Source organism: Anoplophora glabripennis, unplaced genomic scaffold (genome assembly GCF_000390285.2).
Source record: "Anoplophora glabripennis isolate ALB-LARVAE unplaced genomic scaffold, Agla_2.0 scaffold836, whole genome shotgun sequence".
Lineage (NCBI taxonomy): Eukaryota > Metazoa > Arthropoda > Insecta > Coleoptera > Cerambycidae > Anoplophora > Anoplophora glabripennis.
The window spans coordinates 36622-64376 of NW_019416915.1; the positions used below are offsets into that span (position 1 = coordinate 36622).

Genomic DNA, 27755 nt, shown 5'->3' on the forward strand with positions numbered 1-27755 from the left:
AGAAAAAAGTGGTGGGGAGAAAGTTTTCATCTCTCCAACTTACCCTACTCTTGTCCCACCTTGATGTTCACCATCGGTTAGTGGCCGCGAAGCAAGAAGAGCGCCAGAAGAAAGGGCCCTAGCTGGCGGGGCCCAGCCAGGACAAAAGGAGGTCCCACAAAGCGCCTACACCGGCCGCATTTACGGTCGGAGTAGACGACGGGCGGGGCCCACCTACGAAGGCTGTCCAGGCCTACACGAGATGAGGCAGGATAAAGAGGGATACTCCTCCTCGATCCCAAATCATTGATGCCAATTGCTAGCCATGAAATAATGGCGATTAGTGACCTTAATTTATTTGTCCTATCTTGATGTTGACCGCCAGTTAATGGCGTAGATTTCCATTTTGCAGTCAGATTGGAGCTCTTTACGCTTAGCACGACGTTCATCTCTGACTTTTTAAATGCAATGTTTGTGATTTATTACCTTACTGTCCTTGAATTTTTTTTAATTTGATTAATTTCTCCACGTTCCTCATATTATAATAAGATATATCAATTAAAATTACTGCAAGCTCTGCTGGGGTAGATTTTTCAATTAATTCATATTTTCTTGTTTGGAAAACTGTATAAATTCAAGCCATATCGATGCTCAGTATTATGAAATAGACGTATAAAATATAAACATGAAGATATAATCATATAACCTCCCCTACGCAAAAACTTTTTTTTCTCTACTTTTAACTCAATTAATCGCTGCCCACAATTGGGCAAGCTTTTAAAAAATTCAAATAAATTCACCAATCCCAATATGCTCACAAAAATTTAATTTTTGATCGTTGACAGGTCTTTTACTCATAAGTTTGTTGTGTTTGTTTTATCAGTTTTGCCCTCACTAGTTTTATCTCGCTCGCACACATTAGGGCGGGTTACATTTCTTTGTCCAATCTATAGTATACTAGGCCTATGGTGCCATCACTATTGTCTGTCAGTTGTCAGTTGTCAGTGTCAGTTGTCACTCTTGTCAGTCATTAATTTGTGGTGATAGTGGTTACTGTTATAAGTGAAATTTTATTTTCAAAAATGGAATCACAACCAACGAAACAAGATATCGAAGATGCGTTTCATAGATTGCGAACTATAGCTGCAAATAAAGTGAGTAAAATTATATTTGTGTAGTTATGCTGCAAAGTAATTTTAAATATTGTATATATGTACGAACATGACGTGTACATAATCGGAACATATTTTTTAGAAGAAATATTGTTGCATTTCTTAAGTAGCCTTTCCTTTCCAACATTGAAATTAAAAAAATAGTAAATAAACTTCTGTGCCATAATTATTACAGAAATTAAAGGCACAAAGTGTAACAAATCCTACAAATACATTATGTACCTACCTATAAAAACATTAAAAATGTGTTTAGCATTATATGAACAGTTTAATTATTTTGGATATTTTAGGCAACTGCCATACTTATCTTTGCCTTACTTACCAGGGTTAAGATTTGAGGAATTTTTAAAGTGCACATTTAACTGTGCAGGTGCTGAGAAGTTCTAAACTATGCAGTGAAACTATAGGTACTACCAGAACAATCGTCTAACTGAACACATGCCATTTTTTTCCTGCCAAATTTTTATTCGTTAGAAGAGCTTGCGATGCTTATGGAGGTTATGTCAAAATGGATTTATATTGCTCCAAGAAGCAGACATTCCATTTACCACACATTTTATTTATGACCAACATAAAAAATATGTATTACATTTATGTTTTAAAAGTTACTTAATGAAAAACAAAGATACTGTTTGCAATTGTATTTCAACAGAAGTCTTCCTAAAAATATGCAGAAAAGGCATGAATTTAAAAAGTTTTGTTGTCTTCCTTTAATTGCATTAGGACATAGTTCTAAATTGAACTAGGGTGCAAGAAACCCATTTTTCAAGCGTTAGGTAATATATGTTATTCACCTTCAAACTATATTGCGGTTTAGGACCTATGACATTCACAATCACCAAATTGTAGATTTATAGTATTTATTGGAAAATCTGAGATTGTGTCAAAAATCTGTTGGTATATACTGGACTGGTTACCATTCAGAGAAATGGTTTCAGAGTTTCTTCTCATAAGATAGCGATATGTCCCTCGAAAAGAGAAGAAACCTAAACCAAGAACGTGGCAGCCAGCCCAGAAATTATTCATCAAGTCTCAATCTCATGTCGTTCTTTTGGGCAGAAAAACTTTTACAAACATGGCTGCCACCTAAGAACTCTATATTTTTTTAATTTTAAATACAGCAAAAAAATTAAGTAGCAGAAAAATTTCCAAATTCTTTTAGTGACTTTTGAAAGGTTCTAACTTCGTGAATAATGGTTGTATCGAGAAGAAAAAACATTTTGAAGCTTGAAGATACTAGTTTTGAAATCTTGAGATGAAAAATTTTTACAATTTTTTTTTTCTCAAAACTGCCCAAGGGCGCAGATAAATTTTTTCTGGTTTAATCAATGACAGGGTCAATTAGTCTGATTTCTCAGCTTCAATGTTGTTTTTTTTTTAATTTTCTATACGATTATTTCTCATTGAGTCCCCCTTTTTTTTTTGATCATCGATATCTCATGAACTAATGATCATACAGCGAACGGAAGGTGGGTTTTGGAAACTTGATTCAATCCTCTTCAATGACCTTTTGGTATGTTTGAGAAAAAAATATTATACTCGGTATCAATTTGAAAAAGTGCAAAAAAAACTTTTTCTGCTGTGTTCGGAAATATATGTACTTTAAGATTAAATCACTCTGTGGAATATGCAAAAATGCAAATATGTATTCAAATGTAAAAGTAATGTAATCAATAAAACCATAAACTTCTACCTACTCAGATGTTGTTTTGTTGAATATAAATAAGTCATTGGCTCATGATCTAGGGACTTCTCATGTTAACTGATTCACAAAATCACATCGTTTTAAAATCTATATTTTTAGGTATGTTTTGATTGTAATGCCAAAAATCCGACCTGGTCTAGCGTTACGTATGGGGTCTTCATTTGTATAGATTGTTCTGCAGTACATCGCAGCCTGGGAGTACATGTTAGTTTTGTAAGATCCACACAGTTAGACACTAATTGGACATGGCAACAATTGAGACAAATGCAGTTAGGAGGAAATAACAATGCTGTAAGTATTTTTTCTTATTGGTGTTATATGATAACGTTAAAAGTATTTCAAAGTAAAAACAAAAGTATTTTTCATAAGTATGTAATACTAAACTGTATGTATTAACTTTAATATCAACAGTTGACATTAATCAATTTCAAAAACATCCCCAAAAAAAATTCTGGAAAACAAGGAAAGGCGCAAGGTCAGGATTAAGATCTAGGAAATAAGAAATAGGTAGCCAGAAAAAAGAAATTAGCAAGGCAAAACAGATAATGTTTTGAATACTGTTTTTAATATACAGTCTGTCTACTATAGGAGGGCCACTCCTATGTATCTTGCTTAATACACGATGCACATCAAGAATCTTTATGTTTTTGTTGCATTTTTTGAGATCTTGATGCTTGTAAAAATAAATACTGACCGCAAAAATCGCCCGTTTTTTCACAATTCGTAGAGAACTAAAGAAAATAGATAAAAATATGTTTTTGGTCTCAAATTACTCGTCATAAAAAATTAAGATATGCTCATCTTAATGATGCTGATGAATGCTTTAGTTTTTTGAAAATTCTCAAAAATCACCCCTGTTTAGGAGTTGAAAAGACGCTCAAAATGAAGAATTGAATTTTACCAATAAATATAAAAACTATTAGCATGTGAATTTTTCTATCGAATGATTCTTGATACAAAGAAATATTTATTCTCATGACTGAAATAAGCATGTTGAATTAGAAAATCCACCCTTAAGCGCGCTCAGGGGGTGGAATCGTCCCCAAAAATAGAGAATATCAGAAATAATTGTAGAAATTCCAAAAAAAATATATTAAGATAATTCACATGCTAATAGTTTTTATATCAATTGGTAATATTCAAATTCTTCATTTTTGGGATTTTTTCAACCCCTAAGTAGGGGTGATTCTTTACAACAAATAATTTGCGACCAAAAACATATTTTTATGTATTTTTTGTAATTTTTTAAGAATTGTGAAAAAACGGGCAAAAATGACAGGTTTTTTGCGGTCACTCTTTAAGATCCAGGGCCAACTTTATGAGTAATCATAAAAAAACCGGAAAAGTACCGAAAGTTTAGGGCCGTCTAACTTTTTTATTTTATGAGATGAAGAAAACTTATTTTAAAATAATTTCATGGCAACATTGATATCTTTCTAATAATTCTAACCCAAAAGTTTACTGAAAACCTCTGTTGAAATGAAGTTTCTCCATGCCAATGTAAATTACCATTAGTTCATTTGAAGTAAATGTTACTATTAAAAAATCCATTGTTACAAAAATTAGGCGCACCTGACCAGAGAATTCTTCTGCATATAAAAGGATCTTCCCTCTTTCTTTCTTGTCACCACCTACAGAACCCTAATCTCCTCGGTTTATCTTGCTCTCTCAAGAGATGCACTTTTTTCACCTTATAACAATTTAAACCATTTTATCGTAATATCATTCTTGCACTATCCTTCTGTAAATTGTAATTCACTTCAACCTCTCACTGTTTTGCTCATGTTTCCTATTTACATAATTTAAAATTCTGTTAACATTACCTATTTTATTAACAGCTGATTTTATTAGCGTAAGTTTTCTACATTCCGCAAATGCTTGAATAGAATTGAAATTGCCCTGATAGTACAATACAAACATATTACACTTCTCAATATGTGAAAATATTATTATTCAAAATGTTAGTTTTTCAAATCACAGTTAACTGTAACAATTTTCAAACCTACAGTTATGTATAAACTATAACAATAAACAATTTGTTAAATAATGACATTACTGAGATAACACATTTTTTGTTGAAGGTTCAATTTTCTCTAAAGTAAAAACCGATATTATAAAAATGCTTAAAAATTTTGCTTAAAAGAATTACATTATATTTATTAAATTTTTTGTAGTTGACACGCGTCTATAACAATTTCTACGCTAACACGAAAATGTTTACATTTTTTAAACCAAAATTATAAAGAATGTAATAAATATGAAAGATACAGGCAACATGTAGTATATCACATGAAAGAGGAAAAACAAGCAATTTAGCTACAGCCTGCTTGGATGACAATTTTTTTCTATCTACAGGACTGAGCGGGGCACGGATAATCAAAACATTTATTTTTTACATAAGAAACAGAGCAATACATAGGTAAACATGCACAAAATCATTGAAAATGCAATCTAGGTTAATTTATTTTTAGTACCTACTTTTTAAACAGTCAATCATTTTGGTCCATGTTTAACTTCTTCTGTTTTTCATTATTTTGTGACGTATTTTACGTAGGTTTAAAAGGTCGACTTACTCGATATAGGCTAATAGAATATTTGCAACTTCTGCAGATTAGAAGCGTTAGCCATGCCATAACCGAGGCCATAACACATGACTCTATACAGTCTTTAGTGAACAAAAACACAAAATAACACGTCACCACAAATTAACAGACATATCATTGATAAATCCGCACCCCGGATAATCGGGGTTCTACTGTATTAATATTAAAAATAATTTTTCTTTTCTAGCTTCAATTTTTTACTCAACATAACTGCAATACCACAGATGCCCAAAAAAAATATAATTCCAGAGCTGCCCATCTATACCGTGAAAAGTTGAGTCAAATGGCTTTGAATCATCTAAAAACAAATAATCAGGTAACCATTACTTCCACATCCTGTCAAATTAGCCTTCATAGCTTCAGATGTCTTGATAATATAGCTACAAAAAGGTAATTAAAACAGTGCAAAGTATTTAAGGTATCTCCAAAATTGGTGATTTCTTTAAACTCTTAGGTGATCAACCAGATCAAATATAATAGTTTTTAAATTAGCAATTTAACTGTGTGCAGTTGTCTTTATAAATTGGTTATTAAGACGAGATAACCCAGGTCACTGGCAGAAATTCCCTATCGAGCCTCTGTATGTCTATGTATAATCCTGCTGCTGTATCACCTAACTGTAACTATCATTCAACCAGACTATCCTCGAGGGCAAGAGTGAGAATTATAGAATATTTTAATCCTGTTTGTATTTATTCGCCATTTGTTTACTAAATTTTTGTAGTGGAGATTGGCGACCAAGTTAATAACAATTTTTTTAATTTCCTTTAATGTCACCTGCTGCTGAAATCAATTTAATCATGACCCTTTGCCTCCGCTATAAAAGTTGGTGTTCTTCCTCTTATAACATTCATTTTAAAATATAATATGTTATAACTTTCACTTTGTTATATTTCCCTTAAAATTAATTTAATTCTAGTTCTTTCCGTTGATATTTGAAACAGTAGAACCCCCGATTAAGTAACTCACCGAATTATAAAATTTTTATATTTCATAAGACGAATTAATCGTATTTTAGCCTGCATCATCAAACCGCTCTCATATTTAATAAGCATTTTTAGATAGTCTTTAGCAGGGGTTCTCAACCTTTTTCAGACTGTACCTCTTAATGAAAAATTAAAATTTTGCATACCCCCTTGTTAGGCATGTAGTTGAAAACCCAATAAGAATGTTTACAGCAGTATTTAGTAAGTAGTAGTAGTAGTAAAAATCTAACAACGTAGCACTCAAATATTTTTTTTAACGTCGGATCACATGATAGTTCAATCAGTTGTTCCTTCTGGAATGTTGTCATAGTGAGACAAACCTATTGCACCTGTTGGTTCTAAGTAACTCGACCACACAAGTATTCAATTAGAATCCATTATTAAATTATAACCTTGCGTGATTACGAAACGGAAAGAAATAAAAATGGTTTAATTTTCCATTAACCTGCCCCGCGTACCCCCTGAAAATTTTCGCGTACCCCTTGGGGGTACCACAGTTTGAGAACCCCTGCCCTAACCAATATGTGAATAGGGCAAAGTCCAACAAATTTAGCAGTATCGGTCTGAAACATATGCGGAGACGATTATCTTTTCTGAAGGTGTCGAGAACAGTAGTATTACCCTTTAATATGATGGCATTATGAGAGAACGTTATAAATAAAAGCAAGTTTCCACACCACTCATGAAGTATTGCTTATGATGCGTTACCATTTTTTTATAGTGGGTAGTTCGCCGGTAGCCCTATTTTCCATGTTAAATTAACAATTCTCCATTAAACAACATTCTAACATCAATAAAATAAAAATTTTTTCAAGTAATAACACAAATAATCATGAAAAAAAACGTAACAATTCCACATTTAAAAAAATGTAGATATAATAATATAACAATAAAATTACAAAATAAAATTTTCTTCTAATAATAACACAAATAATATTGAAAAAAAACATAATAACAATTCCAAAAATAATACCGCATCTAAAGACAATCACCCAGTCAGTTTCCGGTACTCCATTATCACTCATCACAATCATTATTACCGACATTGATAATAAAAGGATCGATGAATTCATCAACCATATTATCTACATCCCACATTTTCTTTTCTTCTTTTCAGCGTGATTAATACGATCTCTTCTGTTATAATGTTTTCTAATGCTTTCTTAAGATGGCGTTGAACATCAGCCAATTTAAATGATCTATTTTCTCGAGCCACTTCCCCTTTAACTTGTGCCCAAATTAACTCGATTGGGTTTAGTTCACAATGATAGGGGGGCAATCTTAGTACGGTTATTCCACGGCTTAGTGGTAATTCATCAACAGCGAGTTTCTTATATTTATATATTTATGGGCATGTAGTTTCACAAGCTGAAGCAATTCTGCTTTTATGTGGTTTCATCATAAGGAACACCTTTGTCCAGTAACCATTCTTANATATGCCTCGGTTGTGAAAAATATTGACTACCATTGACATTTAAAAGAACTTCTTGAGTTCTTCCTTGTAAATAGCTATTAAGCCAGTTCAGCGCAGGACCTCTTATGCCATACCTTTCTAACTTGCTTAACAAAAGTGTATGATCAACTACATCGAATGCCCTAGTCAAATCAAATAATATACATGCACATTTGTCTTTATTTTCTAATGCATTTAATATAAAGCTATATAAAGATAAAATTGCATCTTGTGTCGCCAAACTTTTTCTAAATCCGAACTGATTTTTATTAATTATGTTATTATTTTCTGCGAAACTTAATATTCTTAAATAAAATGCCCTTTCAAATATTTTCGAAAATACAGAAAGGAGTGCTATTCCTCGGTAATTAGATATTAAATACTTATCATTCTTTTTATGGATAGGAATAATTACAGCTTTTTTTAATAAACAAGGGAAATATCCTTGTGTAAAAGATAGATTGATCAAACTAGTCAAAGGAACGGATATAAAAGAGATTATTTTATTAAGAATTGTGCATGGAATGCTATCAAAACCCGCCGAATTTTTCGTGCAAACTTTCCTAATTATATCCATTACTTCTATTTCTGTAAAAGGGAACAAAAATATGGAATTAGACACAAAAGGGATGCCTAAAGACACATCCCTTTGAAACTTTTTATCATTTAAGCACATGGCCGAATCGACAAAGAAATTATTAAATGCATCTGCGGCCTTATGTAAGTTTAAAATATTGTTCCCATCATCATCGTGATAGCTTTGACAAATGTTACTATTTAAAGTATTACAATTTTTTTTAATAATGTTCCAAGCTGCTTGAGATTTGTTAGAAGAATTCAATATCTTATTACCAAAATATGTTGATTTTGCTACAATAATTTTTTGTTTATGAATTTTCTTTAAAGTCTTATAGCGCAATTTTAATTCGTTATCATTAGTACATCTGTATATATCATATAATTCTCTTAACATAATCCCCTCATTAATGATTTCCAGTGTCACCCATGGGTTTGTCTTCATATGAGATTTATTCTTATTTTTACACAGTTCCACAGGAAAAGCTTTATCAAATGAATTCAAGATAACCTCATGAAAGAATGAAAATTTTTCATCAAGCGACAAATCGACTCGACCACACAAGTATTCAATTAGATTCCAATATTAAATTATAGCCTTGCGTGATTACGAAACGGAAAGAAATAAAAATGGTTTAATTTTTCATTAAGCTGCCCCGCGTACCCCCTGAAAATTTTCGCGTACCACAGTTTGAGAACCCCTGGTCTTTAGAATTACGATAAATCGCAAACTTTGGCTATTTTTATATACTGTTTCAGTTCCACATTCATTCTCATCCAGAAGAGAAAATAGGAGAAAAAGAAAGCGATTTCTTTTTGGATAGTCATCAATTTTCCCTTAAAAATTCTGTGCCACAGCAGCCGAATCCAGTAAGTAAATATACACACAATCCACTTGCAGTTAGAAACACTATAATCACTTGGTGTGGTATTTTTAATGGACAACTTCTACCTATTCAAATTTTGCCTATTCTTTTAAATGGTGACGCATACATAGCATTTTTAGAAAATGATTTGCAAGATTTATTAGATGACATTCCTACTGGCCTGCAAAATAGAATGTGGTATCAGCATGATACCACTACATACTGGTAGGAATGTGGTGGGGTGGCTTAATAGTAATTTCAATGGGAGATGGATTGGAAGGTGCGGTCCCATCCATAGGCCTACAAGCAGGCCCGGTCTGGCCAGGTCGTGCCGTCGGCAAAGCCCGACTTATTTTGGCAGATAGGCCCCCAAACGACTAACGAGGCTCCAAATGTATAAGAAAATTTGTTGTAAATTCTTGAGATATAGCCACTGTAAATTGAAAAGAAAAAAGAAGAACATAAAAATGAAAATTGAATCTTTTGTAGAAATGGGATTTTCGCAAGTCAAAAAAATAACACAAGTTTTATTATTTTGCCCTATACCCCTATAAACAATGTACCTACAGAAAAGAAAGAGAGAAATAAATATATATTTCAAACCATAACCCCTTTAAACTAATAACTCCTTTATCTATAAGCCGTGGGCCTGGAGGAAAAACGAGAAAAATTAATAACTCCCAAACTGTAAGTCTTTTAACCCTTTACCCTATAGCCGTATAAGCTATGTGCTCGGAAGAAAATATGGGAATATAAATAATAACCGAGAGCTTTAAAATTTTTTAAAGCCCTTGGACTATGTCCAAACTATTATTGATTTCCTGTATCCCGGGTCGATAGGTGCAACAAAAAAATAAATGAAGAAGTTAGAAAAGTTATTTTTGATGAATTTTGGAACCTTGGAGATCATACTCGGCAGTGGGATTTTCTTGTAAGGTGCGTGACATGAGAAAAAGAGCAGGTTAGGTACTGTACATAATAAATATTCCAGAAAGTTTGTCATTGACAATAATGAGAAACAAATTTGCAAAACGATGTTCTTAAATACGCTTGCAATTTCTGAAACAGTTGTAAGCACCGCTTTACAAAAAATTGGTGAAGGTGGTACTGTAGAACGGGACAGAAGAGGAAAACACAATACTAGACTGCATATGAACCCGGATGCTCTAATAAAAAACATTATGGAAAATGGAACACATAAAACTTTTTCCACTTATGCCTTCTCATTAAAAACTCAAAACGAATGTACTTGGAAGTAGGTTTGAGTATTTCACGAATGCACAGAATGTAGGTACCTATTTGGAATATGCAAAACAACAAAAAATGGGATGCAGTAGCTACACTCAGACAATACAGGGATACTCTTAATTCGAAATTTAATATAGCTTTCCTTAAGCCAAAAAAAAATATCAGTGTTCGGTGTGTAGTGCCTATAAGAATACAGATCCCGAGAAGAGAACAGAAAAAATGGAAGATGATTATAATAATCATAATTTAAACAAAATCGCGGTTCGAAATCTGAAAGACATTGATATAGAATTGCCGAAAAATTGATAAATCTCTAATAACGGCATGCTTTGATTTTTATTATAAAAGTAAAATCGCAACATACAACTTTACAATTTATGGTTTAGGCAGCAATCAAGGCTATTGCTATATATGGCATGAGCAAATATCGAAGAGAGGACCGGATGAAATTGGAAGTTGTTTATGGATCTTTTTAAAAAGTGTTAAAGAAAATAGCATACGAAAGGTTATTCTTTATTCCGACAATTGCGGTGGTCAAAACCGTAATCGTTTTGTTTTTGCGATATTTGCTTATCCATCAATGGCTTTGGATTTGGAAATAACACACCGTTTTCTTGAAATTGGCCACACTCAGAAATGACAGCATGCAAGCTGTGATTGAAGTTGCAAAAAAACGTCACTGCTATATACACTCCTGATCAGTGGATTAGTCTAATAAAAATGGCCAAAGTTACTGCCAGTACAGTACAAAGTAAAATAAATGCCTCAAGAAGATTTTGTAACTTTTAAACCAATGGTAAAGAAACAAAACTGGTAAAAAGATATTACTGGAGAAGCTGTAAAAATCATCAAAACCAGAGAAATCCACTGCGATCCAAAGTCTCCCAATAAAGTATTTTTTGTGTATAATTTTGGAGAATATCAGTTTCCAAGATTATATCAAGGTTTGCTGCCAATTGATGGTAAAAAATTAAGCGGCCTTTTGGGTCTGTGTAAGGCTAATTTGACACCACCGATGTATAATGGATTTTACAACTCCCTTCTTACTGCTAGTAAGACTGACCACCAGGAAAAAAGTAATATTGACCAAGAAGATGACTCTGACTCTGAATCGTAATAAATTTTCCTTTTATGCCATTATTGATGATTATTAACAATTATTTTTTATCTAAAAATAGAAAATTTTTCATTTTTCTGTACTTTATTAATGTAGCAAGTTGTTTCTCAATAAAAATTTTGTCGACGAAAACTGTAGTAAGTCATTCAAAATCCATTTTTTTCTTATCATAAACTATTTTATTTAGATCATCAATAATTAATTATGACCTGAACAATAATTACTTTGTTAAAGAAGAATGATTTAGCTCTCTTGTAATAAAAAAAATAACGAACATTATCATTTTCTCAACTATTCAAATGCAATTATCTCGGTATAACCAAATTTGAGATACGACAGTTTTCCTTGGGAGAATCGATATGCACCCTAATAACACACAAAACCAAATAGGCCCCGATTTCGATTTTTCCCGATGGCTCCTGAAAGAGCCAGACCGGGCCTGCCTACAAGGTCACTGGAACTTAACCCTTTGGACTTTTACCTATGGAGTTACTTAAAACAATTAGTTTATGCTGAGCTAATTAATACAATTGAGCAATTAAAAGATATAATTTTAAATTCAGTGCATAAAATTCAAAATTACTACAAATTGTGGAATAAAATAATAAAGTATTTTTATAACTGAATATCTCCTGAAGGAAGCCAAATCTGAAAAGAAGTTATTCAATGTATATAAAGATATAAAGTTTACTTTTGTGAAACATGTTTACAGAAAAATATGAAAGTCAGTTAATTGACAACAAACATATTTTGACTAATCATGTATGTCTGGAAAACAAAAAATAATACAACAAAGCAAGTAAATGTCGTTTTACCGTTCGTATCCCAGTTTTTTACACATACCTACTTTTCTGTGTCACTTACAGTAGGTTATTTATTGAAATAAGCTCAACAGTGCAAAATATGAGTAATAATCAATTGACGGACATGATTCAGGTATATTTTAGGTATAATAAAAATCGTGGTGCAGGAGTCCGCCTTTACAGAGAATTGTTTCCTCAGAGAAAAGATCCAGATTTGCTTTTAAGAAACAAAAGCAAGAAGAACGCCAATTTAATAAAAACACCGGGTATAATGTTCTTCTTAACGTTGAAGGACACCTAAGAACTTCCATTCGGGAAATTTCTAATAACATTACAGCATCAGAAAGTATAGAGAACTACGACTACAATTTGTTTCTTTAGTTGTTTTGTGTTTATTGTTCTTCGTTTAATGTGTTTTATGCTTAATCAATGTCATTTCGTGTTGAACTTTGTTAATGTATTTAATTAAATTATTGTTTTTCTTTTAATTGATATTCATTGTATTGTTTCTTTTATGTTAACTACAAAATTTTCTTTTGTGGTTTATTTGCTTTACTGTATTATTTTTTGTTTTCCCTGGCACAGATGATTAGTTAAAATACATTTGTCGTGAATTAATGACCGGGCGCCGAATGCGGTATCGACTAATATTTTGTCGTCTTTTCTTTAATAAATGCTTGACAAAAGTCAAGTTCATATACATCGTTGGATTCAGAAAATAAATCTGCACAATAATAAATAACAAAAAAACTATATTGCCACTTGAAAAAAAAAGTTGACTCGCTTTTCAAAAAAAAATAGTAAATAAGTTCTAATAGTCTCCCTTTATAGTGTATTTAGAGCCATTTCATTAAATTTTTTGTTTTTTTTTTAATCAGACTAAATAACGGAGTTATAGCTTGCGGCATTTTCTAGGAGACAGCCTGTATATGTAATATACAAAAATAATTTTTTTATTTTTTTCAGAAATCGAGTGCATTTAAGGACAATGCTGTAAGCAGCGAAAATCATGAAGAACCCAAAATTAATTTATCTCTTAATAACAAAACAGAGTCCCAAAAATCTATTTTAAAAAAGCAACCTCAAAAAAAGTCAGGGGTAAGTCTTCATTTCTTTCATATATCTAAATCTAACTAAATTCTGGGCATTGCATTTAAAATTGACGTATGAATTTGATAATTATTAAAAAAACAGTAATTAGAGGTAGAAAATATATTGTTATATAGTTATATTAGTTATACAAAATACAATTAGTTATATTTCACCAACTCGATAGATTTTTACAAAATATGAACTCTCGGTGAAGTGCCGGCCCAATATATTCTTATAAAATGCCTGTTTTATGACTGTCACAGATAAGCAAAAACTTGTGTACTTCCAGTTAGGTGTAAAGAAAGGTGGTTTAGGAGCAACCAAAGTTAAGACAAATTTTGCTCAAGTGGAAAGGGAGGCTGAATTAATAGAAGAATCACATTCAAAATCTTTTGCCGAATTAGTAAATGTTGCAACTGCATCTATTAAGGAAAAGGATGATACTGCGACTCCAGCACGTTTAACTTATAAGCATAAAGAGGAACACCAGTATTACGAAGATGTTGAGAAAACAACACAAGCCCAACGTTTAGGAATGGGTATTCCACAAAGAATGTAAGTTATTTTTTACATATAATTGTTTAATAGTTCAATTAGATTTGTCAAGCAGAGAACAATGTTAGAAAAAAAATAATAAATTAAAACATATTCACACCAAAATCACAAAGATACTGTAATCTGAGGGTTTATTTCTTTAATTATCTACCTTTCGTTATGACCAGTATCATAACAAGTCTGGATTTCACAAGAGTTTACTATTTAATTCTCGAAAGGGAGTTTATAATTATCATAATACTTTAATTAATACATGGGAACTTAGAAATGTTGTATGTTCAGAGAATGAATTCCCAGCACTTATCATTCATTGCTTACGTAGAATGTAATCCAGTGGCTGGCTATACAGGGTGACACTGAAGTTGGAGAAACAAAAGGAAACACCAAAACTTCCAGGAAGGGTTTTAATAGCAATAAACAAAACAAACAAACAAAATGACAACACAACGGCTCGAACAACATTATTAATTGAGAACTGACTTTTTCTCCTAGATCTCTCCTGAATTCCTCACTTCGCTTTGACACGCCCATTTCTTGGGTCCAGAAGTTTCGGTTCTTATCTTATTGGCTGGGACCTGAATATCGGGATGCTTGGATATAACTATACTAGGTTAATAATCACCTAATTGACTTGACTTACATGTATATAAGAATTCTGAAACTAAACTTACTTACAAGTAACCCTAGCCTTCCTCTAGCGACTCCGTGTAGCAAGTACGGGACAGATTAGTCGATCACATTTAATCTACTCTTATAGCTTGGAAAATCCGTCAAAAAACCAGCTTATTAATATACTTTTCTTTTTCAATTATTATCAATTTAACAATATAATTTAATTCTATTTTGGAACCTCTACGCTCTACTCGTGGTTTTGCGCGTTATTAAAAATATCGATTTTTACGCTGGCGCCTCCCAGACGCAACAGATGACTGTCACATGGCCCCGACTCTAAGCGAACTTGTTAAAAATATTGGTAAATTTCTGCGAAGGACGACGCTACCTACTTGAAAGCTCTCAACTTTCGTTAATTTGTGTTGACTGAAATATTTTAGTTGGACCATCGGTTCCGAGAACTAATAAATAAATGACTGCGTGTCCCAGCTTTTGTTACAATACGTCTTTACATCAAATGTGACATCTCCACTTTAGGGAAATCAGACCTCAAAAAAAGTTAGATACACTCGTACTTTTTCTTAAACAAAACCCATCTGTTGCTTTCCGAGGCATTGTTAATTTTTTTTTCTGTAAAAGCAAAATAACAAATATTTAATTCTTGAATTAATAAAATAAAAAGATATGAAGTGCTTCAAATAAATACAGGGTGCGGCAAAATGATAGGTACTATTTGGGGTGTCAATAAAAACCAAACCACACAAATCAAAGAAAAAAGTTTTTTATTTTTAGAAACTACATATGCCATTTTGAAACATTATGTTTGAAAAATTACATCTCTTAAATGATGGCCATTATTGTCGATACACTCTTGAAGGTTTTCACGGAAGCGCGCCATTGCTCTATGGATCTTCTGTTGCGGAATCGCGGCAATTTATTATGGCTGCTTTTAATTCTTCCAAGTTCTGTGGTCGACGTCTAAAAACTCTCGGTTTGAGGTTTCCCCAAAGAAAAAAATCACAGTGGGACAAATTATTCCGATTACGGAAGGCATGCTGCGTCGCTTTTACAGATTCGCCATTTCTGATGAACTCCTTGACTACGAAAGCGTTCCGGTCAAAGGCATGCCGATAACTGAAAATGGCACAAACTGATTGTTGGGATTATGGGTAGAACTAAAACACTTTAATAATTAAAAGATATTGTTTATTCACTTATTCAGATAGCACATCTATTCTGTATCAAATCAGATTAGAAACTGAAAATCTCTCTTAAGCTTAGTGTTACAATATACCTCCGTATGTTTATAAGCATTTTAATTTATGAGCTAGGGCCGTTGGGCTTGAGTAATATATAAACACATTAAAAGTAGGCATTAGTATCTAACGATGGGAATGTTTTTGTTTACATAACTTAGTACATTTTAAAAAATTTTGTTTTTAAATTTAGTTTTGAAATAGGTTCATTGCATTACATAGATGCAGGATTGGTGGGGAATATTCTAAATAATGCAAACATTATTGGAAAGTTTATTTTCTTCTTAATTTGCCTAATTGAATTATTGAATGAATTGAAAAAGTCACGGGATGTTAAAGTTTCTTTTTTATTTCTTGTTTTCTCCTTAACTCAGAACCGATTTGAGCAAAGTTTGCTGCTGCTCAGTTTCTCTTCTTGAACTATCCAGTGATTATGTCTTTATTAAGTTAAATCATACAGGGCGTATTTTAGGGACATCAGTCATTCTGCAGTGAACGATATGAAAACTATTGAACAGGAGAATGGACAGTCCACCTCGAGCACTTTAAACTCATTGGGAAAGTTACGCATTTCAGACAGCGACAGCTTCTTTGATGACTACAGCTATGGAAACTCTTTTAGTATGAACCGCAATATTAATAACAGTGGTTATTTTGGTAATAATAAAATCGATCCCGTACTGCACGATATTGGTGTCAACAATAAAGAAAATTGGGTTATTATAGACGATGAACCTAGTAAACCTGAAAATTTGCCGACATCTATTGGTAAGTTTAAAATTGTTGTATATTTATTTAATTTTATATTTTGCATATTTATGCACATATAGCATATTGCTGCCACTGGATTATGTTAATTTATCGCTAGGTATTGAAATTATGAATCATGATGTATATAAACAGTGTAACAAGTTCCAAGTTTTTTGATGAACCACTTTGGGTGATATTTCATAAAGATTAAAATACCTCAATGCCTGCTTCATTAAAAAATAAGTTGAATATACCGGGTGAGGCATTTATCTTGAGACAAAATAATATCTCGGTTAGACTCGATTATTTCAAAAAAAGTGTCAGACAAAAATTGTCCATATTACGACTTCTGGTCTAGACTGGAAGTGGTGTTTTTAGACCGGAAGTTGATTTTTTTAAATGGAAACACCCATTTTTTACCACGGATTTCGATTGAAAATAAAAAAAACTTTTTGTTCTTATTTTTCTGATTTAACCCATGTTTTGGCCATAAATGGTCATAAAAAAAACAAAAAAAAAACAATCTTGGGATCACTAAAAAAAAAAAATTCATACGAAACTTGTAGGGGGACTATCTTGCATGTGTAAAATTAAGTAATTTATTCAAGACAAATACACTGTCAAAACTGTTACAACTTTTTTTTGTTTTGATGAAAGGATCTATGGAAAAATTGTTCTTGAAGAACTACTTTATATTATTTTTAAGTAAACAAACAGTTTAATGGATAATTACAGAACCGCCATACTTTTACAGATAAATATAAAGAGGAAGCTGTTAGGAGACCTGTCACAGCCTCTAATGCAGATGAAGCCCAAAAAAAATTTGGAAACGCTAAAGCAATATCTTCGGATAAATTTTTTGATGAGAAAGGATCTGATTATGAAATGAAAGCTAACCTAAGCCGATTTCAAGGCTCTTCAAGTATATCTTCAGCTGATCTTTTTGGCACTGGCAGTAAGTTATCTGTACTTGGTGCTTTTTGTTTTTGCTTATATGGAGCGTCCCAATATTCCTTGTACATTGACATGCGCACATTCTTAAGGTCAAAATAAATGAAACAATTAAATTCTTCTCTATCTAAAGTTGCTTCGTTTAATCTCTAAAGGGCATCAGAGTTGACAAAAACTTTTATAATTTTTCCAAATAACCAGCTGGCTTTGTTCGATTTTTGATTGATTTCTCGATGTGGCAAATTTCATTTTTAAAAATGGGGAAAATGCCTTCCGCCTAAAGAACATATTTTTTATAAATTTATAATTTTTGTTCTTATTTTATCACAATTTTTTTCTCTTGTAAATTTCGTAATAGTTTTTTCACATATTTATTTTATTAGTCATCACATATGCATTTTTGATACAAGAAATTTGTCTTAACTACTATAAAATTTTTTATTTACTTGATAACAAAAACATAATACAGGGTGATTCAGTCATAATGTCATTAATTTTAAGAGCAGATAGAGAAAAATGAGTATAATACGATGGCGTGATTAAAAAAAAAAATTAAATGCATATTTAAGCTGAAAAAAATATTTTCAAATCATTATTCAACCCCCTTTTCAGGCTGTTACTGACCGGCTGACTTCATCCGGCTAGGATATGAATAAAGCTACCTAGATGCAATGTTGCCATATTTATATATTTTCGCACATATAAAGACAATAAATAAACGGTTTGCTCACGTCAGCCAATAATAATTTAAAATGCTATAAATTATTTTTTTATAATTATGCAATCAACATATTAAATTGTTATTGTTGCCCAGCAAGAACCTCGAGGAGGTCTGAGCATGACTTGCCAAAAATCATTTTTTATTAACATCATAGTGATAATTTTTTAATTTGCTGTAAGCCTTCTACTAAAAATTGAAAGTAATGCGGCCCATTCAGATGTACAGGTAGAAAATGCGGCCCAATTAAACGATCTCCATATACTCCTGCCCATAATACATCGACACCGAATCTCCTATGAAAGCTAAACCGACAAGTAGTGTGCTGGTTTTCATCTGACCAAATGTGACTATTATGGCTGCAAAGAAATTAGCTCTGTTTCACTTTAAATAAAATTTAAAATTGAAATTACAAAACCCCAAGAGTTCAAATAATTTAAATTTCATATCATAACCATTTCAATTTCATTACAGAAATAATGACATAAAAAACCAACACTCACTAGATAAATTATAAAGAGAGGGTGAAATGTATGTGGTATTTAAATATTGACTGTAAGTAATAGAAAATAAAAATACAATCGAACGGAGACAAATAAACAACTCGGTACGTATTTCCGACCTAGGTCAACCTGTGTCGAGGTCAATAACCTTCTAATTTGCACGTGTGCACTTTAGTAGGATCGTATTCCATGCAAAGTAGAGCAAAAAGTTGTCAGTCTTTTATCAAAGGAAAATCGTGTCATCAATGAATAGGAATGATTGTTTTCGAATGTACAATTATTATAATTTATCATTTTTAATATTATTAATGTTTTCACGTTTTATAATTTATTATGTTAAATAATACAAAGTTTTAGTATTTCAGTTTATTATTCAATATGCAGTTGCGTATAACCAAAGTTTACATAATAAATGTAAACTTTAGTGTAAATCTAAACTTTGGTGTAACCTAGGTAGGCACTTATTGTTTTTGAGAAAGCAATACTTATGTTTTTGTTTTATATCATCCTTCCAGAGCACTTTGTTAATAAAGTTCTGCTGCACTTAGGAACCAATTGCAAAATTCAAGACGATTGGGGAAATCAGCTGTTTCTAAAGCTTGAACTTTTTGAAAATGTGTTATATTAACTCCTTTGCGGGAAAAATGCGGGAGATATGGACGGTGGTAGATTTGAATAAACGCTTTAAATTGTTAATGGTTTTGTAACCGTGTGTAGTGTATTTTGTATATTCGGGTATTTAGTGTGCCGACTTTTTTTATTTGATAAAATACAGTGTGCCTACAAACCTCTGCTTTATTTATTTTCTTTTAACGAAAGTTGACTTCAAGAAGTCGGGCTTGTTAAAACATTTTGCACTAAATTATTAAAATTAGTTATAATAAAATGTAGCATGATCCTTTATTTACTTGCATTTTATTGGTTCCATACATATGTATCCGTATACTAAAGCGGATTAATTAAATGTGAACACAGATTATGATGTGAACTTGGCAACGCTGTTCGCTTCAGCTGACAATTTGTTCATGACATTACGTTACAAAATTTTCCGAGCATCTGGCAGGGCCGCCTTCTTAGCAGGAGTTATGGGTTGATTTCCTTCATTTTTAAAAGTCGAGTAAAAAATTTTTTTTCCGATTTTCTGTCTTTATTAAGCCTTCCGAATACGTGATTAAAATTAATGACATTATGACTGAATCACCCTGTATATTAGATTTGTATTGAAATTATGTAATTATGATAACAAATAATTATGAGAAAACCTTAGAATTACAAAAACTTACTTTTACTACACAGGGTGTCACTTAACGAATGTTACATACTTCAAGGGTATGATCTAGAACCCAAATGGTGTCGATTTAAGGGGGCAAACCACTCTAAAAACTGAAAAACAGAAAATTTCGGGATTGTTTTTCAAGCTGTAAACAACAAAATGGCGGCTTCTCAGTATTTTTCTTTGGTTCGGCCAAGCAGCAACAACTTTCAAATTTAGAGGTACAATCATGAGCCAAGATAATTTTGATTTAATATGGTATTAACTACAACAGTACTTAGGACTTTTTTTTTTAAATTGATTTTGAAAAGAAGAGTTTGTAAACCCAGAAGGGCAAGAGATGAAGAACATTCGATAAAGATGTTAAATAGCCTCTAGATCTCTGGATATCACTTCTATAGATTTCCATCTTTGGCCATACCTAAAATCACCTTTGAATGATATTGACGACCTTAAAAACAGAATAAGCGTAGATTGTCGGAGATTAAATGAAGAAACACTAGAATGTGATTGTAGAGAGGGAGTGATAAACAGAGCTATTCTGTGTTTGGAAGCAAATGGAGGTCATTTTGAACATTTGAAATAAGTATTGTTTTAAATTGTTATATTATGGTATTAATAATAAAATATGTTACTTTAAAAAACATAGTAACTTGTTTCCGCAGCTGGCTATCATTTTTCAGAATAAAGCTACGAAAAGTAGGATTCATCTTTTTTACTGTTTTTTTAGCAATATTTCTAATGAAACTATACAGGGCGTCAAAAAAAGAGTGTAAAATATTTCAGGAGGTAATAGTATGAACCAAAATAAGCAGAAAAGTCTCAATAAACATTGGTCCACAAAGTAACGGTTGCGGAGATATGGACCACTATTCGTTTTTCAAACATTTTATTTTATTAGGAATAAACCGACAAAGGAAGCTTTTAACAAACAAAAAACAAAGTTACAGAAGATGTTCAAAGTGCCCTCCGTCCATTTCCAAGCAGGCACGACATCTTCGTCTCAACGATATTCGAACTCTTTCGAAAACACCCTCCTTGGTTTGGATTTCTTGACACTTTTGATTAATCCGTAGCTGCAGCTCTTCCAGGCTATTTACAGGAGTACCATACACTAATGTCTTCAAATATCCCCAAACAAAGAAATCTAGAGGGTTCAGATCAGGCGATCTTGGAGGCCATAAAACAGGTCCGGCCCTTCCTACCCATCTATGTGGAAAAGTTTGGTGTAAATGCTCTCTAACGGCCATGGAAAAATGAGCTGGAGCACCATCATGCTGGAACCACATTTGTTGCCTCTGATTCAAAGGAATGTCTTCCAAAAACTCATACAGTGTGTTCTGCAGAAAGTTGAGGTAAGCAGCGCCTGTTAATCGGTTTGGTAAAACAACAGGACCTAGAAACCTGTCACCTACAATACCCATCCAAATGTTTAATGAAAAACGTGCCTGATGTCCAGATTCTATTAGAGCATGAGGATTTTCGTCGGCCCAAATATGCGTATTGTGAAAATTAAACACTCCATTTCTTGTGAACCCGGCCTCATCAGTAAAAAGAATGTTTGCAAGAAAACGAGGGTCTTCAGCATCATGACGTAGAAACCAGCGGCAAAAAACCAAACGTGCTTGATGATCATTTATTGGATTTAAGGCCTGTACTCGTTGCACATGGTATGGATAAAGCAGTTGCTCGTGAAGGATTCTCCAAACAAGAGGACCACTAATTCCTACCTCGGCTGATATTCTCCGCACACTCGTACCTGGATTCTGCTCTACCAGTGCTAGAATTTCTTCTTCTGCTCTAGGAGTGGATACCGACCTTGGTCTTCCGGATAAATGGCACTGTTTGCTCAAGGAACCGGTATCACGCAATCTTTGGTGAATTCTTCCAAACATGCGTTGTGAAGGAATCTGGCGATTTGGATAAGCGTCAACATAAAGACGTCGCGCTTCGGTGGCGTTCCCATTAGCACGACCATACATGAAATGCATGTCTGTTAATTCTGCGTTAGAGTAACCAGCCATAGCGAAAGAAAACTTGTGCACTGAGAACAACTGTCAAATACGTACTGTTTATTTCACTAAACATCAACCAACTATTATAAGAAAATACACAACGTTTTTGCAAAATAAAAAAAGGGGCTAAAAAACATAAAACATTCCATATCTCCGCAACCGTTACTTTGCGGACCCATGTTTATTGAGACTTTTCTGCTTATTTTGGTTCATACTATTACCTCCTTAAATATTTTACACTCTTTTTTTAACACCCTGTAGACTTCCTTACATAGCTGACCATAGAAAAAATATATCTTCCAGAATTGATAAAAAAATATATAGTGTGCTATTTAAACAAAAACAGTTAGTCGACTATAGCAATTTTGACATATGTTACCATGGAGACGATCTAATAATGTCATTTGATAGAGTTTGAGCGGTGATTTAAAAATATATAGGGTTTGTTAGAGCTATTTGTAAAAATAAAAGAGATACAGGGCCGCGAATACCAAACTGAATCACCCGGTATACCTTCAGTATCACGTGGAGAACAGGTGCTCCAATTCTTGATACCAACAGCACCTTGATTGTGCGCGCATAGAGCAACAAAAGAGGCTGTGCTGCATTTAAAATTGGAGCACATTTGTCGTCTAGTATTAATGGCTATTTCTTCGAGATCTCCAGGAAGTTCTTGCCGAAGTAATTCCAATTAATCTTGGAATATTAACTGGAGAAATCGTTCACAAAATGTTAATCTCAGCGGGCAGTCTGGTTCAAGCAAATTTTGTACGGGGTGAAAATGGAAACAGTGTAACTGCTAGTGTAACTGTTGCATGTGGAGTATAGTTGAAACGGTTTTGCAGCCAACTCTTGTGACTGCTGACTATCGATGGATACTAATTGTGAGATTTTCTTCTACTCTTTTTAGAATTTGTTCTTTGTCTTGTACCCTTCTTTGAATGTACCTTCCATTTCCTGAATTAGACCGAAAGTTTCCAGTTTCTTCTAATCTGGTGAATAAAGAAGCAAACAATGTATGAGAAGGCTGTCTGCGATTCAGATAAAGTTCTTCATATAGTTTCTTAGCAGCGCGTCCTCTAAAATGTTCCTGTACATACACCACTATCACGTCTCATTTCATAATTCGTAAATTCATTGTGATCAGGCATTTTTAGAAACAAACTTTTGCAAAATACAACCTTGACAGTGACTTATCGAAATTGTCATGTTATGAATTCATAGTTATTTCCAAAAGATATGGTGTATGTGTTCGTAAATACAGCGTGATAAAAAAGTTCTGCATAAAATTCATATTTTCGTTAAACAATTTTTTTTTCGAAAAACGGTGAGACCCGTCGATTTTTATTTGATCCAGGGCACCTTATTATGTGGAAAAATTTTTTTTTTTTCGTTCCAAATTGATGACAGTGATAATTATCTAAACAACGGTGTGAAAATTTTGATGACTTACATAACAATTTTTTTTAGAAAAATACACCTTAAATTCTTATAAGTGATAATTGTCTACTTACACTATTAATGGCTCCGAAAAGGACAAAGTTGACAAAATTACATTTCAAACGAGTAAAATTACACTAATGTTTGTGTAAGTCTAGCAAAATTGTTCGAATTGCCCACCCTGTACCATTTGGCATTGTCCTAAGCGTATAAACGCCGTCTACACTTTGTTCAAGCATTCCCGGGTCGTTTTGATTTACGTTTACTGGCCGGTGGATCGGGCGACGCGGAACAATTGAGTGGCCTCCGCGTTCGCCTGATTGAACACCTTTAGACTTTTTTTTGTGGGGCTATTTGAAATCGCGTGTGTACACAAAACAGACCAGGTGATTTGGAAGAACTTAAAAACCGTATTCGTTTTGAAATAAATCAAATCGACCCGGGAATGCTTAAACGAAGTGTAGACGGCGTTTACACACGCTTAGGACAATGCCAAATGGTATAGGGTGGGCAATTCGAACAATTTCGCTAGACTTACACAAACATTAGTGTAATTTTACTCGTTTGAAATGTAATTTTATGCAGAACTTTTTTACCACGCTGTATACTTTCTGTAATATCTTAACTGAGCATAATTTTGAATTTTGATAGGTATATATTTTTTGTGTAGAATAAAATTCTCAACATACTTCTGATAGTTGCGTGCAAAAATTTAAAGGTACAAAAAAGTTACAGAAGAATATTCACAAAAGGTTGTAGTAAAATGAACGCTCTGTATGATTTAACCTAATAGAAATATAATCACTACATACTTCATGAAGAGAAACAAAGCAACAGCAAATTTTGCTCAAATCGGTTAACTGAGTGAAGGAGAAAACGACAAATAAAAAAGTAACTTTAACGCCCTGTAACTTTTTTTGTGACACATTTTGTTTAAGTTAAATCAGCACCATTTGGGTTCTAGACTATACCCTTGAAGTATGTAACATTCCTTATGTGACACCCTATAGAGAAACTTGGAAAAAAACTTAATCTTAATTTGGCCTCGAAAATCTGTAATAGTTGCATGTACAGAGAATATTGGAACATCCCTTATAAATCAGTGACTATATGGATCTTACTTATAGAAAGTGACGCACCTAATAACCTCTCCACTTACGATATAGAAGACGTAAAAGAAAGTGTTAGGCAAGGCGTTACCAAGGTTGCTGGAAAATTAGGTTCACTAGCAAATGGTTTAATGTCATCGATACAGGTAATTTTCTGAATTGTATATACCTCACGGTCGAAATTATAGAGAGCTCTCGGTTTGGGGGGTCGAAACTCCATAGGCATATCTGCTTAGAAGGCAACAAGCGATAGAAAATATATGGAAAAAATGTAACAAAACATAACATCTATTATTTTTAGAGGTTTTATCAAGAAATATTTTAGCAACATTTTGTTTTTAAATTTTAAGTGTTTTCTATAAAACGATGCCCTCTTGGACGATGATCCTCCACCACCTAAATTACACCTCCGCAAGATAACGTAACATTGACTGTTAATATACAGTAAAACCGTGCCATTCGCTGGGAACAGGTTCCAGAAAATTCCCGTGAAGCGCAAATTCGCGATGTGCAAGTCATTATGTTAGTGTTTAAAACAGAATTATCAGAAACATAATTCAGTTATTTATATATTTATTAGGGTGGCCCAAAAAAAACTAATATTTTTTTCGTGTCTCTTGTGAAAATATGTTAGTTATTCATGTTTTAACAGCCTGCTCAAAAAATCAGCTCAAAAAAAATTTTTTTAGAGGTCGCACAAGATTTTTAAAAATTTCCAAAATTGTCAAAAATTGATTTTAAAAAAAAAAAAAAATTTTTTCTCGTTATTTTATCATTTTCTAGGATGAAAAAAATCTCGACTGAAAATTTCAAATCGAAATTTAATTTCTAAAGTTCACTCATAATCACTCATAATTCAAAGTAGCGTACCTATGCGTTCGAGCGATCTCTAAAAATAAATATCAACGGACTAATAATTTTTTTTATTGAATTTGATGAACAAAAGAATAGAAATAAATCACGATACTTAAATTTTAAAAAATAAAAAAATTATAAATATTTGATACAGTGCGGTAGTAAATTTTGCCTCGAGATATTTTTTAACCGACCTTTAGAAATTACAATATCCATTTGAAATTTTCAGAATCGAGATTTTTTTCATCCTAGAAAATGATAAAATAACGAGAAAAAAAATTTAAACAAAAATTTAATTTTTGATGATTTTGGTAATTAAAAAAATCTTGACCTCTAAAAAATTGTTTTTGAGCTGATTTCTTGAGGGGGCTCTTAGAACATGATAAACTAACATATTTATGTATATTTATTCTGAAGCAAAATCAAAGATACCTATTACATTTTTGTGTTCCTGCATGCGTATGAAATTGACAAAAAAACCTTTTGTTTGATTACATGTCTTTCAGGCAGGAATACATTGAGCGATCTACATATAACTACAAGGTTAGCATACATTGAATCGATTTTAAAACATAAAGCTATCGAGTTTTTGGAAATGGGGCCTCAAAAAACTCTTTTTTTTTTAATATTTTCGAAACGGGTTGAAGGAAAATTAGGAATTTTGACACCATGAACGCTCATTAAAAGTCACAAAATCATAAAATTCTTCAAAAATTTTAGAGACGTCTCAACTGGGAGAGGTTTTTTTTCTTGCTGAAATTTTCAAATTTAGAAGCCTAGAACATGTGATAGACCTTGATATCCTCTACAAAAAAGGTACTTTTTATTTCTTAGTAAAGTTTGTTACTTTTTCATAGAAAACTGAGATCAATCAATGTACTGTTCATTTTAAATTTTATATGCTTTATCTTTATAAGTAATAGTGTTTTTTATGTTATGTCTTGAGTCACTCTCTATAATTTCGACCGCAAAGTATGGAATAGAAATTTAAAAATTTTACACCTAATAAATTGTGCATTATCAACAAATTTTCGCAATTGACTATTTGTGGTACTATTTTGCACGTTATTCCTTTGCCAATAAAATCAATTTATTGGCAAAGCATAAAATTGACAACTTTTTGTATAAAAATACAGACTCTCTAGGTAGCTACTTATTTGTGATAAGTTTTTAATAAACATTTGATTTTAATTAAAAGTGCATATTGAGATAAGAAATATATTTAATTAATTCATAATGATTTTTTAATATTAAACAGTATATTAGTCTTTATGGATTCTACAGTATCAAATAAAAAGAAATGTCAAAATTGTGGACGGTACTAGCAATCAAAAATTAAAAGAAGTAAATAAAAATGTCAAAATTGGTTAATAAATTTCTTGTTATTTACTAAAGCTAGAAATTTTCCAATAAATTTTGTTTTACACTAATTTATATAAAATAATTGTTACTTTTTTTATGTTGACTAAAAATTACACTAATATAAATTTATTTTGAGCCTAAAGAATATAGAAAGAATACATTTTTAATTCGATTATGCAGTGCCTTCATAAATGTCTGAGTCCCACGTGACCGCGACACACTGGAGAAGAATGATTAACACAAAATTCCCTAAAGACAGAAAATGAGTCCAGTGGAGTACATATTATAATTCTTTACAAACGTTGAATTTTAATTTGCAAATTGTTGTCATTTTAAAATATAGGATCTTTTGTAATCCACTTATCATATATAGATATGTATAGATATATGATATAGATATCATATCAGAGTTAATGGAAATATTGTTAATAAAATTGTTTTGTTTTTATAATAAATGTCACTTAATTTTTTTTTTTTGTTTCAGGATCGATATGGTTATTAATATATTCATTAGGAATTAAAAACATGTCCTCTAACTCCTACAAATTATTACATATTCTGTACCAATATATTTGTTATAAATATAATGTGCCTTGGCTATTTTTATATTATTTAATAGAAACTACAACAAATTACAATAACAATAATTGTCTGTTGTGGATGTACGACAAAAAATATTTTTGTTTTGCGCTTCAGTTTTTATGGATTTTGTAAAGAATAAGTGGCAGCATCATTTCAAGTGTTGCAGAGACCAGC

General features: G+C 32.3%; 1 protein-coding gene across 2 annotated transcripts; it reads left to right on the top strand.

Annotated features, from left to right (window-relative positions):
• Positions 1-987: 987 nt before the first annotated feature.
• Positions 988-27599, top strand: LOC108912807 (ADP-ribosylation factor GTPase-activating protein 3). Of its 2 annotated transcripts, XM_018718197.1 has the most exons (10): positions 988-1133; positions 2956-3147; positions 5647-5775; positions 9234-9344; positions 13475-13606; positions 13890-14155; positions 16496-16791; positions 17528-17728; positions 24801-24928; positions 27484-27599. In XM_018718197.1, the coding sequence occupies exons 1-10, from the start codon at positions 1062-1064 to the stop codon at positions 27499-27501; spliced, it is 1545 nt and encodes a 514-aa protein (XP_018573713.1). In that variant the 5' UTR covers positions 988-1061; the 3' UTR covers positions 27502-27599. The 2 variants fall into 2 exon arrangements, with proteins under 2 accessions (XP_018573713.1, XP_018573714.1); XM_018718198.1 differs by lacking the exon at positions 9234-9344.
• Positions 27600-27755: the final 156 nt, after the last annotated feature.